We start from the raw sequence: 20,759 nt of genomic DNA on the forward strand, positions 1-20,759 counted from the left end.
CCTGCCAACTCAGCTTGGGGAGCCCTTGAGGTCAGAGAACACTCCTCTTCCAGGAGTCTCTGAGGTTCTTGCAGCAGATCCAACCATCCAGATGGCAGCCAGCGAGGTTCCTCCCTCACTCTGAACACCAGTGTATCACGGATGGTCATCGGGGACTCACACCTTGCTTCCTCCAGACCCTCCCGGCTCCCTTTCTTTTGCCTCAGTTCCAAATAACCAGATCACATGACTTTCAAGTATCATTTCTTTCTTTTTTTTTTCCTACTCCATTCCAAGGGCTGAAATTTATAACAGTTGCAGTGAGTGTGGAGAGCTGGAATCTCAGCCTTCCCAAAGTGTGAGACAATAAAGCCGCCCCCTTTCTGTTTCCCCATAACTCCTCCTCATGCTGGGGACTCTGCTTCTCTTCCTTGTTTCAATATCCCCAGTGAAGAAGTTGGGGTGATGTGGGGGGGGGCGACAAGGAAGACATGGTAGAGCAGGCTCCTAGTGGGTGATATTGCGCCCCTTTTCACACGCCCAGCGGTTCACCTGTCGACAGAAGTTGTCATTCCAGCGGCCATCGGAGAACATTTCGACACAATCTTCACTTCCGCCCTCTTCATGACCCTGCCAGTTATCTGGCTGGGTGGAGGCCCAATTCCTAAGAAGGTAAGCCAAAGAAAACTCAGGGTCCAACCTCCCTACAACCCTGCCTCCCACCCCAAAAAAGCACAGCCTTGGAAGGGTTCAAGGGTTGAAGATGTACAAGCTTGGAAATGGGGGTGTTGAGGAGGAGAAGGTTGAGGAAATAGGCCCCTGTGGGACCTGTAGGTGAAAGGCCAGGTGGTCATCCCTGGAGCAGACAGTAGGAGAGAGATGCACGCGGGAGGGAGGTACTGACTTGTAGTTGTCTCTATATTCGGTTCCGTCCACCCATTTCCAGGAGCCGCCCCTGTCAGTGAGACCTATCCAGGTGTGAAACGGGCCCGTGTGCTTCACAACGAATTTCTAGAAAACAAATGTGAGAGCAGATTGCTTCATCCCTCATCCATGAGAGCATCCTTGTGACCCCACCCCACCCTAGCCTGACCTGCCCCATGCTGAAGCCTCAGCTCCCAACAGCTACCCTGGCTTTTCCCTCTGTGAGCACAGCTAGTGCTAAGTGAACCTTTGCTGGGCTTGACTTTGGACCAAGTGCTTTGCAAGAATCATCTCATTTGAGCCTTAGTAGCTCTCCGAGTTGGTTGCCATAGAGACTCTCACTTTGAGAGGTACATTTTAGAACCCAGAAAGCCAATCCAGTATCTAGCTTGTGACAACATCCTGTTCCCAGCCTGGGCCCACTTCCCACTCCATTCCTAGCACCACTGCTGTGGCAACACGACCTTCCCATCTTGTGCACAGAATCTTGGTGGTCCTGCCCTTGCTGCCCCACAAGCCCCAGAACCCATGAAACACCCTGTTCCATTCTTCTCCTCATTGGCCCCTAGCTCTCTTGCAGGGATGTGGATGTCATTTCCTGAGGTTTGCTGGCTCCAGCACTTCCAAGCTTGGCCTCACTTTCCAGAACTGCATTTGGACCTGACTACATGGGGCCTGACAGTCTCTACTGAAAGTAGGAAGATGTCCGGGTAAAAGGCAGCCGGCTCAGTCAGGAAACTGTCGGGGCTTCAGTGCAAAGGTCCCCGCACTTACAGATGGCTCCTGAGGACTAAAACCTTTCCAAGGTTTTACAAATGTGGCTGTTCCCTCCCAGGAATCTAAATCCCATCTTTTTGGATGGTTACAAGGGAACATATGGTCACCTGGTTTTATAAAATAAGCAGAATCAGTTTGACCAGCATACACTCTAATAATCTCATTTGATAGCATGTGAAGAGTCCCCACCTGCATTTGGAGAAAAACTGCCCGATTCCACTCACTCTCCCCAGAGACCAAGGTTGCTCATCCAAGAGCAGACAGGAGCACCCATAAAGTCTAGAATTCTACATGTGTGTCCAGTTCGTGAAGAAGCAACCACCCAGGCTGGTAAGGCTGCTCCACAGATTTAGAAGTGTCAACAGGGATGGAGTGAAGGGACCTGGAGACGGGATATTCTGGTTGTTGCTACCTGATGCTGTAGCCATCTTCCCATCACAAAGAAACTGAATAACTAAGACAAATGTCCACGATCAAAACCCCCAAGCTCAATGCTCAGAGGAGTCAAATAGTGCTAGATGACCAAAAAATAATAATAATAATAATAGTCCAGATTATTGTCTGCTCTTCCCTACATGAACACAGAAGGAACGGCACCCCTTCACAACAGTGACAGGAGGGAAGTCATCATGGAACTCATGCCCCACCCCAAAGAGAAACCTGAGTGTTTACATGACAACCAGCTATGGCCTGTGTACCAACAGTTGAGCACAAAAGTCATTTGTCCCAAAAACCATTGATTGGGTCATTTTTTGAGGACAACGTACTTACTTTGAAAGTAAGAGGCATGGGGTTGACATTTGTTACCCAAGACTGAGAACCACTAATTTAAAACACAGAGACCCCAAAAATGGTTGGAACTGAAATGATGGACAGAGACTTAAAAAAAAAAAAAAAAAGCAAGGACCACACCCTGTATGTCAGCCAAAGATGAGTTCAAGGCCGGAAGGGTTAAGTGGGATGTTCAGAATGATGGTAGCACAGTCCACCACGAAGCTGTAGTCATGAACTCATGAGCCAAATCTGAGGCTGAGTTACATAAAATTGATGTTTTCATATGTCAAAATTAACTAAATACTAGCAACTTCAACCTAATCAGTAAAGCAAAATATGTTTGAAATTACCATGAAAATCACTTCCATAGCCTGACAGACAGCAAATACTCAATAAATACATTCTGACTTCTGTATCAAATGGTTTAATTTCTTTAGCATCATAACACTTCCAAATCCAAACAGAACGAAGCCCCCATAGACCGTTTAGTATTAAGGCGGCAGGCAGTAGTTGAAAACACTGGACAAAGAGGCCACGTGGGTCTCAATCCTGACTCCACGATGAGTTGCTGGCTCTGTGCACATCACTTGACCTCTCTCTTCCCGGGCGTCCTGAACTCCAAGTGGGAACGATAAGGGTGCCCCCCCAATGGGGTGGTGAGGATTAAAGAAATGAACTCATGAACATGTCCAAATTGCAGTGAGCACTGCAGTCAATGCTATCATTACCCTCCTTGTGCAAAACTGTTGCCCCCACCCTACCAGACGGGTCCCCTCCGTGAACTCCGGTGTTCAGGTTACTGTCTGGGGACAGACAGAGTGGGAAAGGAAGACACGAGGCAGCGCTGGTCAGTGAGGACCTAGACCCACGGCAGGAGAGCAGTTGAAGTCTTCCCATTGTGTTCCTTTGGCCACACCCCACACCCCACACAGCAAGAAGGGACTCTCAAACCCTCCATTGGATTGACTTCCAAATCTTCTAGGCTGGCATTCTGTCCTAGGACTGTCTCTGTAACACCTGGTCACCTGGCCCCTGGCCCCTGCCTCTCCTGGCCCCCGACCCCTGCCTCACCTGGCCCCTGGCCCCTGCCTCTCCTGGCCCCTGGCCCCTGCCTCTCCTGGCCCCTGCCTCTCCTGGCCCCTGGCCCCTGCCTCTCCTGGCTCCTGCCTCTCCTGGCCCCTGCCTCTCCTGGCCCCTGCCTCTCCTGGCCCCTGCCTCTCCTGGCTCCTGCCTCTCCTGCCTCTCCTGGCCCCTGGCTCCTGCCTCTCCTGCCTCTCCTGGCTCCTGCCTCTCCTGGCCCCTGCCTCTCCTGGCCCCCGGCTCCTGCCTCTCCTGGCCCCTGCCTCTCCTGGCCCCCGGCTCCTGCCTCTCCTGGCCCCAGGCTCCTGCCTCTCCTGGCCCCTGGCTCCTGCCTCTCCTGGCCCCCGACCCCTGCTTCTCCTGGTCCCTGACCCCTGCCTCACCTGGCCCCTGGCCCCTGCCTCTCCTGGCCCCTGGCCCCTGCCTCTCCTGGCCCCCGGCTCCTGCCTCTCCTGGCCCCTGGCTCCTGCCTCTCCTGGCCCCCGGCTCCTGCCTCTCCTGGCCCCTGGCTCTCCTGGCTCCTGCCTCTCCTGGCCCCTGGCTCTCCTGGCTCCTGCCTCTCCTGGCCCCCGACCCCTGCCTCTCCTGGCCCCTGGCCCCTGGCTCTCCTGGCTCCTGCCTCTCCTGGCCCCCGACCCCTGCCTCTCCTGGCCCCTGGCCCCTGGCTCTCCTGGCTCCTGCCTCTCCTGGCCCCCGACCCCTGCCTCTCCTGGCCCCTGGCCCCGGGCCCCTGCCTCTCCCCGCCCCTGCCTCTCCTGGCCCCTGGCTCCCACTTCTTAGGACCAGTTACTGTTCCACCCTGAGCCGCCCAGAGCCCTATCACACTCTTCTGTGTTCTTCCTTAGGTGAAATAAGAACTGCATGCAGGAAGAAAACTGCTCTACCTCCCTCCGCAGCCAGGAGTCCTTCGGGGAGGGTTGAGGCTTCCATCCATCCTGGGATCTAGGTTAGCTTGATCTAGTGAAGGTCTTGTGCCTGAAACTACTGCACGACTACTGCACATGAGCACACGTGAATACTGCGTGTTCACGTGTGCAATGGCCGTGTTCACGTGTGCAGTGACCCTGTCACGTCCAGAAACACACTGTTTCCCACCAGTCCTCCACAGCCTCTGACTTTCAGCCCGTGATTGGACACTCACGTTCCAGCGGACGGCCCTATACCTACTCACATACTAGAAACACCAGCTGGACTCATTGGGTTTTAAAAAAGAAGAACTCCGGGCAGTGGTGGTGCATGCCTTTAATCCCAGCACTTGGGAGGCCGAGGCAGGCGGATCTCTGTGAGTTCAAGGCCAGCCTGGGCTACAGAGGGAGTTCCAGGACAGGCTCCAAAGCTACGCAGAGAAACCCTGTCTCAAAAAACTAAAAAAAGAAGAAGGAGAAGGAGGAGAGGAAGAAGAGGAGGAGGAAGGAGGAGGAGGAGAAGGTGTGAAATTGGGAGGACATATGATATGTGATACAGTGGTTCTGGTAGAATTTGGAAGGAAGGTCAAAGAGGGAGTAGATTAAATCGGAACACATTGTATAAAAGTAAGAATTTCATACTTTTATACAATGTGTTCCGGCCTATGCAGGATCGCTTGGCTCGGCCTGGGAGGAGGGGACTGGACCTACTTGGACTGAGTCTACCAGGTTGACCTCAGTCTGTGGGGAAGGCTTTGCCCTGGAGGAGGTGGGAATGGGGGGTGGGCTGGGGGGAAGGTGAGGGGGGCCGGAGGGGGGAGAACAAGGGAATCCGTGGCTGATATGTAGAACTGAATTGTATTGCAAAAGAAAAAAAAAAAAGAAAAGAAAAGAAAGTATGAAATTCTAAAAGGATAATGAAAGAAGAAGAAGAAAGCAAACAAATTAAGTAAATAAATAAGAAATACAAGGGCCAGCGAGATGACTCAACAGATGAACATAAGCCTGATGACCTAAGTTCAATCTCCAGAACTCACATAAAGGAAGAAGGAGAAGACCAGTTCCACAAAGTCATCTTCTGACCTCCATGTGCATGCCATGGCACACACACTCAGTAATAATAATAATAATAATAATAATAATAATAATAATAATAATAATAATAAAGTAAATAGTAATAGGTAACTAACAGAAGCTTCACCAGGCTGCTTGGTCAAACCTGTCTTCAAGTTTGCTCACCTGCTCCTCCCAGGAGTTGATGACCAGCAGGTGTGCACTCTCTAGCTGGCAGTACTCAGCAGCCTCAGCCCAGGTCAGTCCATCCTTTGAAAACCAGTAGCAGCTGCCCCCATGCTCCACCCAGTTAACAGGGCAGCATTCTGTGCCTGAGGGGACAGAAGGGCAGAGGGAAATGAGATCCAGCTGGAGGAAACAGACACTAGAATCAGAGCCGTCCCTGTCCCCCGCCCCCATCCCCGTCTCTACCATTGCTCTGGAAGAAGGCCAGCTGACAGCTCAGGGTTCGAAAATCCAGCGGGAAGTGCTTCAGGTGCAGGAGCAAGGTGGAGTGATCTAAGGGACAAACACATGGACAGAGATGCAGCGGACATGCGGCTCCACACCTGCCAAGACCAGGCACAGAACTCCAGCTACTGTCTGGGGAAACACACAGATGCATACTACACCACACATCACCATCACCCAGAAGTGGGGGCTGTGGAAACACACAGATACATACCACACCACACATCACCATCACCCAGAAGTGGGGGCTGTGGAAACACACAGATACATACCACACTACACATCACCATGACCAGAAGTGGGGGCTGTGGAAACACACAGATACATACCACACTACACATCACCATGACCAGAAGTGGAGGTTGGAGAAACACCCAGATACACACACTACACATCACCATGACCCAGAAGTGGGGGTTGGAGAAACACACAGATACATACCACACTACACATCACCATGACCCAGAAGTGGGGGCTGTGGAAACACACAGATACATACCACACTACACATCACCATGACCCAGAAGTGGGGGTTGGAGAAACACACAGATACATACCACACTACACATCACCATGACCCAGAAGTGGGGGCTGTGGAAACACACAGATACATACCACACTACACATCACCATGACCCAGAAGTGGGGGTTGGAGAAACACACAGATACATACCACACTACACATCACCATGACCCAGAAGTGGGGGCTGTGGAAACACCCAGATACATACCACACTACACATCACCATGACCCAGAAGTGGGGCTTGGGGGTGACCTCTGACCTGCTCTCAGGTCCTGCTGCTTTTTCTCCAGTGTGGCTCCCCAGGATGTCAATTTGTCATCTCTGCTACCTCCTGAGAGAAGGAATGGTAAATGGCTTCCCCGTCAGTCTGCCTCCCAAATGCTTTTCCAGACGCACACTCCTGGGTACCCAGAAGGTTCTGTTACATTTCCCCACATGCTGCTTATCTATGCCTAGACTCCCAGCCTCACCCAAGTGAGGCCGCTGTGCTGCTTAAATTCTTTCACTGGCTCCCCACGTTTTCAGGCCAAGCCCGACTCAGTCCACACAGCTTGCCGTGTGACCTGGTCCCTCCATCTCTCTGACCCATCACCGCTGTCCATCAGTCACCACCTCCGGCCACACTGAAAGTGTACTCGGTCCTAAAATGTAGAGTGGTCTTCTTTACCTTTGACCATCATGGCTTCTTGTTTCTATCTGGCACTAACCACCATCATATCACCTCATGCCCAGATTCACCCTCCAAGCCCCTTCAGTCATGAACCACGTCTCCAGAAGCCTTGCCAGTTCCCCTGGCTGGATTGTCTCCCTGGTTTTTATCCCCACAGGCCATGAACACACTCCGACTGCAGACCCAGCACCATGCCCAGCAAGTCTGGATGGATAAACATACGTGGATAAAGCGTTCCTATGGATAAAGTCCCAGTCATCTTGCCCAACTCACCGTGGGAATCCAGAGCCCTGAACTCCATCAGGGTGCTGGAGGAGAAGTTGCTGAAATTTTCTTTCAGGGTCCGAAACTCCTCTTGCAGCCGCATGCCTTGTCAGGGGACATTTGGGACCAGTTAGGTGTGGGGCTGTGTCACAGTGTCATATCACTGTCCTTGTGACTGACCCCATATAACCCATCACTACTACCATCAATGATCCAGTCGTTTCCACACCATTGATTTCCGTCTGCACCCGGACCCTGCTGCCCCAAGCTGCCTCCACCTCTTCTCCTTTTCCTCCCCCCATCTGTGCCCCGCCACTCCCCAGAGCACTTCTCTATCCTGGCCTCATCCCTGCCAGCCATGACCTCACTTTGCGATGAAATCACACAGACGACCACCAGCAGCAGGACATTGAAGGCCAGGGCAAGCAGACTGAGGTAGAGCCTGAAGCTGAGGCACTGTGGAAAGGGCGGGGAAGGAGGCTGCCCTGTGAGAGGAGAGAGAGTGTGTGTCAGAAAACAATTCCAGAGGACGAGAGACAGAGAACAAGACTCAGAAGGAAACATGGGGCACGTGAGTCTGAGGAGGCACAGCCTGGGTAAGGGAAAAAATCAGGTGGGGGCTGAGGGAATTGGATGGATTTTGATTCTACACACACACACACACACACACACACACACACACACACACACACAGTTACACACATGCATCCACATGAACACGTTCAAGCACTCACTTGCACATGCTACAAGATGAACCAGCTGTATACACAGGTGAGATCTTACACCTGGGGACTGGAGACACAGAGAAGACAGAGGTGCAGAACTGGCCTTTCCTAGACACCCTAAAAAAGGAGGTCTACCAATGGTTTTTTCTTCCTGCCCATGAGTCAAAGAGACCTACAGATCACCTCTGTCCTTCCATGGCCCCTGTCCCTTCAGACTGGAGTGTTGACAGGCTAGATCATGTGCTCTTCTTAGACAATGCCCACATCCGTCACACAAGCCCAATACTGGAACAATGCCTTCCTTCACAATTCCACTGGGATTCTCCAGCCCAACTCATCCCGCCATAAAGTATGCCCCAAAAGCCACTTTCCAGGTCCATCCACTTTACCCATCTCCCCGCAACTCCCACCACCCCTGTTCTCATCCCCAAATGTCACTGGCAGAGCTGTCCCTTTGTCCTTCCATCATCTCTCAGTGGCCTCTCCTGCGCCTTTATCCATCTGCCCCACACTCACACCTACTTCTTTTTACTCTAACAAGCACACAGACTCGAAGACTTGTGCACACATCCATACACTTTGCCACACAGTTATTTGCAACCTCACGCACCTGTATCTTCACCTGCATGAACTGGCTTGCCTCTCCAGAGCCAGAGGCGTGACTCCTCTCACCCCTCCCCTTGCTTTTGTACCATCTACCTGTACCCAGACTCCTCTGCATCAGCCTGTGGCTCTGTAGCCTTCTCTGTGTCCATGTCACCATGCCAAAGCAAGCTCACATCCAGGGGATCATCTCAGTCAGGAGCCAGGAATCCTCCTGAGGTCATTTCCCACTGCTATACTGAGTCAGACGTTTGCAGCCATACTTAGGGCCCCAATTTAACCTAGAGTTCTCCCCAACCCCAAACCCCTAAGCACAGCCTCCCCTGCTTCTCACCGCCCCTGACACCCTTCTGAAACCTGCATCCCTCTCTGCTGTGATTGGAATGTGCCCCCAACATTATCCCCACTGCAGCGGTGTTGGGAGGTAGGGCCTAGTGGAAGGTGGGTAGGTCTTGAGAACTCTGCCGTCCTGAGTGGATTGTTGACATCATTGCAAGAGAGCAGCCTTATTAAGAGCTAACGGGGACAATTGGGGTCCAGCCCCCTCGATAGTCCTCTCCCAGGGTCCAGGAAAAATCCACAACCAGCTGATAATCTAATCTTGGACGATATTAAATGAATCTATGTACACGAAACTCTTTTGGCCATATACTTTATTCTTCTCAGTCAGTTCTCTCTCTGCACGGCTTCTATTTTGCTCTTACTTAGCTCCTTTCTTGCCTATTTCTCTCTACATTTAATGCTGTTCCCCCATCTTAATCCCTTCCTCTATTTCTGCCTCATCTTGGTTCTCATCCATCTTGTTCTTCCCGATCTTAGCTCCTCTTCCTCCTTAGTTCCTCTCTCTAATCTTCTAAGTTCTCTCTCATTCTTTCCTTCTCCTTACTTCTTCCCATCTTGTTCTTACCCACCTAGTTCTTCCCCGTCTGGCTCTTCCTTGTCTTCCATTTCATTCCTCTAGTCCTCTCCTCTAGCCCCGTCAATCTAGTTCTCCTGTATCCAGTTCTCCTCTACCTAGTTCTGCTCTATCTAGTTCTCCTGAATCTAGTTCTGCTCTATCTAGTTCTGCTCTATCTAGTTCTCCTCTATCTAGTTCTCCTCTATCTAGTTCTGCTCTATCTAGTTCTCCTCTATCTAGTTCTGCTCTATCTAGTTCTCCTCTATCTAGTTCTCCTGTATCTAGTTCTCCTCTATCTAGTTCTCCTCTATCTAGTTCTCCTCTATCTAGTTCTGCTCTATCTAGTTCTCCTCTATCTAGTTCTGCTCTATCTAGTTCTCCTCTATCTAGTTCTCCTCTATCTAGTTCTGCTCTATCTAGTTCTCCTCTATCTAGTTCTGCTCTATCTAGTTCTCCTCTATCTAGTTCTCCTCTATCTAGTTCTCCTGTATCTAGTTCTCCTCTATCTAGTTCTCCTCTATCTAGTTCTCCTCTATCTAGTTCTGCTCTATCTAGTTCTGCTCTATCTAGTTCTGCTCTATCTAGTTCTCCTCTATCTAGTTCTCCTCTATCTAGTTCTGCTCTATCTAGTTCTCCTCTATCTAGTTCTCCTCTATCTAGTTCTGCTCTATCTAGTTCTCCTCTATCTAGTTCTCCCGTATCTAGTTCTCCTCTATCTAGTTCTGCTCTATCTAGTTCTGCTCTATCTAGTTCTCCTCTATCTAGTTCTCCTCTATCTAGTTCTGCTCTATCTAGTTCTCCTCTATCTAGTTCTGCTCTATCTAGTTCTGCTCTATCTAGTTCTCCTCTATCTAGTTCTGCTCTATCTAGTTCTCCTCTATCTAGTTCTCCTCTATCTAGTTCTCCTCTATCTAGTTCTGCTCTATCTAGTTCTGCTCTATCTAGTTCTGCTCTATCTAGTTCTCCTCTATCTAGTTCTGCTCTATCTAGTTCTCCTCTATCTAGTTCTCCTCTATCTAGTTCTCCTCTATGTAGTTCTGCTCTATCTAGTTCTCCTGTATCTAGTTCTCCTGTATCTAGTTCTCCTCTATCTAGTTCTCCTCTATCTAGTTCTCCTCTATCTAGTTCTCCCGTATCTAGTTCTCCTGTATCTAGTTCTCCTCTATCTAGTTCTGCTCTACCTAGTTCTGCTCTATCTAGTTCTCCTGAATCTAGTTCTGCTCTATCTAGTTCTCCTCTATCTAGTTCTCCTCTATCTAGTTCTGCTCTATCTAGTTCTCCTCTATCTAGTTCTGCTCTATCTAGTTCTCCTCTATCTAGTTCTCCTGTATCTAGTTCTGCTCTATCTAGTTCTGCTCTATCTAGTTCTCCTCTATCTAGTTCTCCTCTATCTAGTTCTCCTCTATCTAGTTCTGCTCTATCTAGTTCTCCTCTATCTAGTTCTCCTGTATCTAGTTCTCCTCTATCTAGTTCTCCTGTATCTAGTTCTCCTCTATCTAGTTCTCCTCTATCTAGTTCTCCTCTATCTAGTTCTCCTGTATCTAGTTCTCCTCTATCTAGTTCTCCTCTATCTAGTTCTCCTCTATCTAGTTCTCCTCTATCTAGTTCTCCTCTATCTAGTTCTTCTCTATCTAGTTCTCCTCTATCTAGTTCTCCTCTATCTAGTTCTCCTGTATCTAGTTCTCCCGTATCTAGTTCTGGTCTATCTAGTTCTGCTCTATCTAGTTCTCCTCTATCTAGTTCTGCTCTATCTAGTTCTCCTCTATCTAGTTCTCCTCTATCTAGTTCTGCTCTATCTAGTTCTCCTCTATCTAGTTCTCCTGTATCTAGTTCTCCTCTATCTAGTTCTCCTCTATCTAGTTCTCCTCTATCTAGTTCTGCTCTATCTAGTTCTCCTCTATCTAGTTCTGCTCTATCTAGTTCTCCTGTATCTAGTTCTTCTCTATCTAGTTCTCCTGTATCTAGTTCTCCTCTATCTAGTTCTCCTCTATCTAGTTCTCCTCTATCTAGTTCTCCTGTATCTAGTTCTCCTCTATCTAGTTCTGCTCTATCTAGTTCTGCTCTATCTAGTTCTCCTCTATCTAGTTCTCCTCTATCTAGTTCTCCCGTATCTAGTTCTGGTCTATCTAGTTCTCCTCTATCTAGTTCTCCTCTATCTAGTTCTGCTCTATCTAGTTCTCCTCTATCTAGTTCTCCTCTATCTAGTTCTGCTCTATCTAGTTCTCCTCTATCTAGTTCTCCTCTATCTAGTTCTCCTCTATCTAGTTCTCCTCTATCTAGTTCTGCTCTATCTAGTTCTCCTGTATCTAGTTCTCTCTATCTAGTTCTCCTCTATCTAGTTCTGCTCTATCTAGTTCTCCTCTATCTAGTTCTGCTCTATCTAGTTCTGCTCTATCTAGTTCTCCTCTATCTAGTTCTCCTGTATCTAGTTCTCCTCTATCTAGTTCTCCTGTATCTAGTTCTCCTCTATCTAGTTCTGCTCTATCTAGTTCTCCTCTATCTAGTTCTCCTCTATCTAGTTCTCCTCTATCTAGTTCTCCTCTCTCTAGTTCTCCTCTATCTAGTTCTCCTGTATCTAGTTCTCCTCTATCTAGTTCTGCTCTATCTAGTTCTCCTCTATCTAGTTCTGCTCTATCTAGTTCTGCTCTATCTAGTTCTCCTCTATCTAGTTCTCCTCTATCTAGTTCTCCTCTATCTAGTTCTCTCTATCTAGTTCTCTCTATCTAGTTCTCCTCTATCTAGTTCTGCTCTATCTAGTTCTCCTCTATCTAGTTCTCCTCTATCTAGTTCTCCTCTATCTAGTTCTCCTCTATCTAGTTCTGCTCTATCTAGTTCTCCTCTATCTAGTTCTCTCTATCTAGTTCTCCTCTATCTAGTTCTGCTCTATCTAGTTCTCCTCTATCTAGTTCTGCTCTATCTAGTTCTGCTCTATCTAGTTCTCCTCTATCTAGTTCTCCTCTATCTAGTTCTCCTCTATCTAGTTCTCTCTATCTAGTTCTCTCTATCTAGTTCTCCTCTATCTAGTTCTGCTCTATCTAGTTCTCCTCTATCTAGTTCTCCTCTATCTAGTTCTCCTCTATCTAGTTCTCCTCTATCTAGTTCTGCTCTATCTAGTTCTCCTCTATCTAGTTCTCCTGTATCTAGTTCTCCTGTATCTAGTTCTGCTCTATCTAGTTCTCCTGTATCTAGTTCTCCTCTATCTAGTTCTCCTCTATCTAGTTCTCCTCTATCTAGTTCTGCTCTATCTAGTTCTCCTCTATCTAGTTCTCCTCTATCTAGTTCTCCTGTATCTAGTTCTCCTCTATCTAGTTCTGCTCTATCTAGTTCTCCTCTATCTAGTTCTCCTCTATCTAGTTCTGCTCTATCTAGTTCTCCTCTATCTAGTTCTCCTCTATCTAGTTCTCCTGTATCTAGTTCTGCTCTATCTAGTTCTCCTCTATCTAGTTCTCCTGTATCTAGTTCTCCTCTATCTAGTTCTCCTCTATCTAGTTCTCCTCTATCTAGTTCTCCTGTATCTAGTTCTGCTCTATCTAGTTCTCCTCTATCTAGTTCTCCTCTATCTAGTTCTCCTCTATCTAGTTCTCCTGTATCTAGTTCTCCTCTATCTAGTTCTCCTGTATCTAGTTCTGCTCTATCTAGTTCTGCTCTATCTAGTTCTCCTCTATCCAGTTCTCCTCTATCTAGTTCTCCCGTATCTAGTTCTGGTCTATCTAGTTCTCCTCTATCTAGTTCTCCTCTATCTAGTTCTCCTCTATCTAGTTCTGCTCTATCTAGTTCTGCTCTATCTAGTTCTCCTCTATCTAGTTCTCCTCTATCTAGTTCTGCTCTATCTAGTTCTCCTCTATCTAGTTCTCCTCTATCTAGTTCTCCTGTATCTAGTTCTCCTCTATCTAGTTCTCCTCTATCTAGTTCTCCTCTATCTAGTTCTGCTCTATCTAGTTCTGCTCTATCTAGTTCTCCTCTATCTAGTTCTCCTCTATCTAGTTCTCCTGTATTTAGTTCTCCTCTATCTAGTTCTCCTCTATCTAGTTCTGCTCTATCTAGTTCTCCTGTATCTAGTTCTCCTCTATCTAGTTCTGCTCTATCTAGTTCTGCTCTATCTAGTTCTCCTGTATCTAGTTCTCCTCTATCTAGTTCTCCTGTATCTAGTTCTCCTCTATCTAGTTCTCCTCTATCTAGTTCTGCTCTATCTAGTTCTCCTCTATCTAGTTCTCCTCTATCTAGTTCTGCTCTATCTAGTTCTGCTCTATCTAGTTCTCCTCTATCTAGTTCTCCTCTATCTAGTTCTCCTCTATCTAGTTCTCCTCTATCTAGTTCTGCTCTATCTAGTTCTCCTCTATCTAGTTCTCCTCTATCTAGTTCTGCTCTATCTAGTTCTCCTCTATCTAGTTCTCCTGTATCTAGTTCTCCTCTATCTAGTTCTGCTCTATCTAGTTCTCCTCTATCTAGTTCTCCTGTATCTAGTTCTCCTCTATCTAGTTCTCCTCTATCTAGTTCTGCTCTATCTAGTTCTCCTCTATCTAGTTCTGCTCTATCTAGTTCTCCTCTATCTAGTTCTCCTGTATCTAGTTCTCCTCTATCTAGGTCTGCTCTATCTAGTTCTCCTCTATCTAGTTCTCCTGTATCTAGTTCTCCTCTATCTAGTTCTCCTCTATCTAGTTCTGCTCTATCTAGTTCTCCTCTATCTAGTTCTGCTCTATCTAGTTCTGCTCTATCTAGTTCTCCTCTATCTAGTTCTCCTCTATCTAGTTCTCCTCTATCTAGTTCTCCTCTATCTAGTTCTCCTCTATCTAGTTCTCCTCTATCTAGTTCTCTCTATCTAGTTCTCTCTATCTAGTTCTCCTCTATCTAGTTCTCCTCTATCTAGTTCTCCTCTATCTAGTTCTCCTCTATCTAGTTCTCCTGTATCTAGTTCTGCTCTATCTAGTTCTCCTCTATCTAGTTCTCCTGTATCTAGTTCTCCTGTATCTAGTTCTCTCTATCTAGTTCTGCTCTATCTAGTTCTGCTCTATCTAGTTCTCCTCTATCTAGTTCTCCTCTATCTAGTTCTGCTCTGTCTAGTTCTCCTCTATCTAGTTCTCCTCTATCTAGTTCTCCTCTATCTAGTTCTCCTCTATCTAGTTCTGCTCTATCTAGTTCTGCTCTATCTAGTTCTCCTCTATCTAGTTCTCCCGTATCTAGTTCTGGTCTATCTAGTTCTCCTCTATCTAGTTCTCCTGTATCTAGTTCTCCTCTATCTAGTTCTCTCTATCTAGTTCTCCTCTATCTAGTTCTCCTCTATCTAGTTCTCCCGTATCTAGTTCTGGTCTATCTAATTCTCCTCTATCTAGTTCTCCTGTATCTAGTTCTCCTCTATCTAGTTCTGCTCTATCTAGTTCTCCTCTATCTAGTTCTCTCTATCTAGTTCTCCTGTATCTAGTTCTCCTCTATCTAGTTCTCCTGTATCTAGTTCTCTCTATCTAGTTCTCCTCTATCTAGTTCTCCTCTATCTAGTTCTCCCGTATCTAGTTCTGGTCTATCTAGTTCTCCTCTATCTAGTTCTCCTGTATCTAGTTCTCCTCTATCTAGTTCTCCTCTATCTAGTTCTCCTCTATCTAGTTCTCCTCTATCTAGTTCTGCTCTATCTAGTTCTCCTCTATCTAGTTCTGCTCTATCTAGTTCTCCTCTATCTAGTTCTGCTCTATCTAGTTCTGCTCTATCTAGTTCTCCTCTATCTAGTTCTCCTCTATCTAGTTCTCCTCTATCTAGTTCTCCTCTATCTAGTTCTCCTGTATCTAGTTCTCCTGTATCTAGTTCTCCTCTATCTAGTTCTCCTGTATCTAGTTCTGCTCTATCTAGTTCTGCTCTATCTAGTTCTCCTCTATCTAGTTCTCCTCTATCTAGTTCTCCTCTATCTAGTTCTCCTCTATCTAGTTCTCCTCTATCTAGTTCTCCTGTATCTAGTTCTCCTCTATCTAGTTCTGCTCTATCTAGTTCTGCTCTATCTAGTTCTCCTCTATCTAGTTCTCCTCTATCTAGTTCTCCTCTATCTAGTTCTCCTCTATCTAGTTCCCCTGTATCTAGTTCTCCTCTATCTAGTTCTGCTCTATCTAGTTCTCCTCTATCTAGTTCTCCTCTATCTAGTTCTGCTCTATCTAGTTCTCCTCTATCTAGTTCTCCTCTATCTAGTTCTCCTGTATCTAGTTCTCCTCTATCTAGTTCTCCTCTATCTAGTTCTCCTCTATCTAGTTCTGCTCTATCTAGTTCTGCTCTATCTAGTTCTGCTCTATCTAGTTCTCCTCTATCTAGTTCTCCTCTATCTAGTTCTCCTCTATCTAGTTCTGCTCTATCTAGTTCTCCTCTATCTAGTTCTGCTCTATCTAGTTCTCCTCTATCTAGTTCTGCTCTATCTAGTTCTCCTCTATCTAGTTCTCCTGTATCTAGTTCTCCTGTATCTAGTTCTCCTCTATCTAGTTCTCCTCTATCTAGTTCTCCCGTATCTAGTTCTGGTCTATCTAGTTCTGCTCTATCTAGTTCTCCTGTATCTAGTTCTGCTCTATCTAGTTCTCCTCTATCTAGTTCTCCTCTATCTAGTTCTCCTGTATCTAGTTCTCCTGTATCTAGTTCTCCTCTATCTAGTTCTCCTCTATCTAGTTCTCCCGTATCTAGTTCTGGTCTATCTAGTTCTGCTCTATCTAGTTCTCCTCTATCTAGTTCTGCTCTATCTAGTTCTCCTCTATCTAGTTCTGCTCTATCTAGTTCTGCTCTATCTAGTTCTCCTCTATCTAGTTCTCCTCTATCTAGTTCTGCTCTATCTAGTTCTCCTCTATCTAGTTCTCCTCTATCTAGTTCTGCTCTATCTAGTTCTCCTCTATCTAGTTCTGCTCTATCTAGTTCTGCTCTATCTAGTTCTCCTCTATCTAGTTCTGCTCTATCTAGTTCTGCTCTATCTAGTTCTCCTCTATCTAGTTCTCCTCTATCTAGTTCTCCTGTATCTAGTTCTTCTCTATCTAGTTCTCCTCTATCTAGTTCTCCTCTATCTAGTTCTTCCCCATCTCAGTCTGTTCCTCTCCAGCTCTTACCCATCTAGGTCTTCCATTCTCTTTTTTCTTCTCCATCCCTCCTCTGAAAATAAAACTGCCTTTTATGCCTTTGGCCTTATCTCTCCAAGCTATCTCTGCTCCCCGCCATTTCTGGCAGGGCAGGGGAAGTATTCTTGGTCGCTAGGCAACTTGGCTGGGCCACTTCCGTCACAGCTAGATGTACCTGTAAATTGGAACTCTTTTGTTCTGAGTTAATTGTTAAGGGTAGATCTAAAACTAGAGATAAGACTTTGGAAAGGAGAAAGTTAAGCTTAATTAGCACATCTACCAGGCCTTCTCAAACCGATAGTCTGGATGCTTAAGTCTGTTCTTAGAGAGTCCAGAGGTATCTCTGATAAGATACTTTCATCTGTCTGGGGATGGTCCTGGCTAGATGCTGCTAATGACGATAATTACAGAAAGGCCTGAATTAGGCATCCTGGCTGCATTACTGCACAGAAGGTTATCTAAATATTCCATTAGTAGAGGGGAAATTGTGCCTAATAAATGATGGAAAAGCTACAACAGCACATGAGAAATTCATAGCAGGAAACGGCTAATAATCAAAAGCCAATATCACAAGGCTCCTTGAGCCCTGGCTTGACCTCTGGAAGGCCCTTGGCTTCTTCCAGGTATAGCTTTGCCGCAGCCAGCTGAAATCCTACTACATATTATTGCGGCTTGCAGCAAAAAGCTTCCCTCTTTGCTGTCCCTTTCACCCTCCCCATGCCCTCCCACTTTGGGGTGACACATGAGGAAACCCTACCAGACACAGCCCTCAGTCCCGGGCTTCCCAGACTCAAGAAACATGAGCCAACACATACCTGTTCATTCTAAGTTTCTTAGTCTTGTGCATTCTGTTTTAGCAGCACAAGACAGGCTGGGAAATGCTCCATCTAGAAACACTTTCTGACCAGTCTTCCCAGATGGAAATCCACATCTAAAGCCCTACTGCCTCTGCTAGAACAGTCATGCAGGAAACCCTTGTCCTGATTCCCAACTGACCTGTGACTTAACAAGTCCCAAGCCAGTCAACCCAGAGTAAGCCAGCCGAGTCACCAACTAGGTCTGACATCGTGACAGGCCATTCCATCTCTTAGTGTCCCCTTTTTTTCATGTATAAAATAACAGTGACAAGTGTAGCCTCCTGATGTAGTGGTTCTGGGAATTATATGAGTTAAAACATAAAGCTCTGTGTAGGCAAGTTTGAAATGCTCTACTCAAGATGGAATGGAAGCTGCCAGATTTAACATTCTTTTAGAAAAAGTCAATTAAAACACACACACACACACACACACACACACATATATATATATATATATATATATACATACATGCATACACATATACATATACATATATATGTGTGTATGCATGTATGTATGAAACAACAGTTTTCAAGACACTGGACATCAGGCCATGAAGGGCACTGGTCCCTGAAAGACGGGGAATGAACGAGATGAGTCCTCCTGTTGCTCAGCTCACTGCTCACACCTAGAGGAACTTTCCAGGTCACTGGGCAGCGGGGAGAAATCGGGACAGAATCTAGCAGACTCCCCATGCTGAGGAAACAGCTTGAAGGACCCAGGGGTCAGACAGGTCCTAAGCCACTTACCTGCACCGCAGAAAGCTGAAGAATACTTAGAGGAATACAAAAGCATCCAGCACCCAGCAAGACAGAAGTCACAACGCTCCAAATCCCACCACAGGTTACAAGACATAATGAAATAGGAAAACAGTCCAAATGAAGGAGATGGATAAGTCGACAACTCAGACACACGGTGTCTCAGTGATATGACACTTGCCTATGTGCCTAAGGCCCTGGGTTGAACTACCAGCATCAAAAATCAATAATCAGAAAGTGCATCTATCAAAATGAGATCCCAAGACCATTTGAAATGGACTCAGAAAAGACACCAATGTTAGAACAGACAGGACACTGATGCCCATGCTGTGACTGGACCACACAGGTGTAAAACACCAGAGATCTGAAAGATAGTTAAGAGTCCAAGTTGGCTGGGCATGGTAGTGCACACCTGGGATCCCAGCACTCAGGAGGTTAAAACAGGGGGACTTCTGGGAGTTCAAGGCTAGCTCAGGCTACACAGTGAGTTCCAAGTCAGCCTGGGCTACAAAGTGAGACAACACAAGTTCCAAGTTTCTTCTGAGATGAAAAACTAAAGTGTCTGAAACACATTGGGTAATGAGCCTAGGGTAAGATCTCTCTTGCCCTAAACCTTTTTCCAACCACGGGGAGCCTGTGTTCAAAATGTGCAAGAGGGGGATTCAGGCAGGAAACAAGTGGGGTCTCCTGGGATCTCTCTGTGCACCCCAACTCATGCCCCACCCCAGCTCTGGATTCTGCACGCCTCCTAGGCACATACATTGCACACGGGCAGTCTGGAGGAAGGACTCATCTCTAGGTCCCAGCGTTCTCTCGCTTCTAGGCACACACCCTTTCCTTGGGACCCTGCAGTCAGAGGTGTCAGCAGCTCACATCTAGAGGGACACTGCACTGGCTAGTTCTATGTCAACTTGACACAAGTTAGAGTCAGCAGACAGGAGGAAGCCTCTACTGAGAAACTGACTCCATAACATTGCGCTGTAGGGAGGCCTGTAAGGCATTTTGATTAGTGGGTGATGTGGGAGGGCCCAGCCCATTGTGGGTGGTGTCACCCCTGGGCTGGTGGTCCTGGGTTCTATAAGAAAGCAGGCTGAGCAAGCCATGGGGAACAAGTCAGGAAGCAGCTCTCCTCCATGGCCTCTGCACCGGCTCCTGCCTCCAGGTTCCTGCCCTGCTTGAGTTCCTGTCCGGACTTCCTTCAATGATGAACAGTAATGTGAAAGCATAAGCCGAATAAACCCTTTCCTCTCCAAGTTGCTTTTGGTCACTGTGTTTCATCACAGCAATAGAAACCCTAACTAGGACAGACGTACACCCTGCTCACTGAGTGAATGTGAGTGAGACAGAGGAGCTGGCAGCTGAGACACGGATCCAAGTGAGGCCCCCAGACACTGAACACTTGCCTTTCCAGAATGGATTTTCTGTCCTAGGATTCTGCCCATGGGTGCCTAGTTCCTCATCGCCGCTGAGCTGATGGTCATTTTCCTCGGAGTCCAGCTGCTGGATATCTTGAAAGTCCTTCTCCATGGTGGGCCCTGAGGGCTGGAGCTGAGTTGAGGTTTTTCTTGGAGCTGGAACTTGGGTTTACGCTAAGAAGCCAATCTCCTGTGGAGGGACTGATGGGACCTGAATAGGTCAAGGTGAGTGGTTTTGAGGTTGGAGATTAGCTTGGATAAAGGCTTGAAATACTGCAGGGTCCCATCTCTTCCCAGGAGACTGTCTGGCTCTTTGCACAGCCAGGAGCCTTCCTAACATACTCTTATGGACCAAATTACACAGCATGTTCCCATTCCTCCCGCAGTGTCCCTGAACCATGTTCTTTTTTAGCCCTAGACATCCCCAGTCCCACCTGCCTCCCCCCACCTCAGTTACCTGTTAAAGGTCTAGAGAGCTGTCTCTGGCTTCCAAAGACAGCCCACGCACAAGGAGAAAGAGGGGTTAAACCTGGGAGAACTGGACAGGTGGTGCCAGATGAGAGAGGAGGAGGTGGGTCTAGATGAGAGCCGAGTCCCTGTGTCTGAGTGTCTAAGTCCATCTAACCTGTCATCTCCTGCCCCCTGGGACTTTGGACAGTAAATAGAAATAGAAACACAGTTGGAAACGTGGACAGTGAGCAGTGGGGGTGGAAGACATGTTTCTGTTCTCACAAGCAGAGAAAGGAGAAGGGACGTCCCCTTGTACACACACATACACCACTCCGCCCCTCATTGCACAATGTAGGAAGGGGAGCCAGGTGTGGAGGGGCCAGGATACAGTTTGCTGTTTCCTCTCCATCCCTCCCCTGTTTCACTTCCTGCCTCTTCATTTTCCAGAACTGTTGATGTCTCCAAATATCTTGGATCAGAGTGACCTACAGATCAGTTCCCTGTTCTTGCCCAATCTGAGCCTGTGACTCTGGCGCCAGCCACAGCCACAGCTTCCTATGCA

General features: G+C 47.3%; 1 protein-coding gene across 1 annotated transcript; it reads right to left on the reverse strand.

The window, feature by feature from the left end:
- Positions 1-340: 340 nt before the first annotated feature.
- Asgr2 (asialoglycoprotein receptor 2) lies at positions 341-19,915 on the reverse strand. The gene is made up of 8 exons (XM_052758515.1): positions 19,736-19,915; positions 7,775-7,906; positions 7,431-7,526; positions 6,747-6,818; positions 5,925-6,011; positions 5,679-5,824; positions 884-990; positions 341-643 (listed from the first exon to the last, which is right to left on the reverse strand). The coding sequence occupies exons 1-8, from the start codon at positions 19,857-19,859 to the stop codon at positions 487-489; spliced, it is 921 nt and encodes a 306-aa protein (XP_052614475.1). The 5' UTR covers positions 19,860-19,915; the 3' UTR covers positions 341-486.
- Between the last annotated feature and the right edge of the window lie 844 nt (positions 19,916-20,759).

The sequence above is a fragment of the Peromyscus californicus genome, unplaced genomic scaffold, assembly GCF_007827085.1.
Source record: "Peromyscus californicus insignis strain IS unplaced genomic scaffold, ASM782708v3 Scaffold_3__1_contigs__length_106647218, whole genome shotgun sequence".
NCBI classification, from domain to species: Eukaryota; Metazoa; Chordata; class Mammalia; order Rodentia; family Cricetidae; genus Peromyscus; species Peromyscus californicus.

Bases quoted from the DNA above. Each gene is read 5' to 3' on its own strand.
- Asgr2 (XM_052758515.1), bottom strand. From the start codon at position 19,859: ATGGAGAAGGACTTTCAAGATATCCAGCAGCTGGACTCCGAGGAAAAT. The intron at 991-5,678 runs GTGAGCAAACTT...TTTGTTTTCTAG, and splicing joins TCAACTCCTGGGAGGAGCAG to AAATTCGTTGTGAAGCACAC. The intron at 644-883 runs GTCAGTACCTCC...TTACCTTCTTAG, and splicing joins GAATATAGAGACAACTACAA to GAATTGGGCCTCCACCCAGC.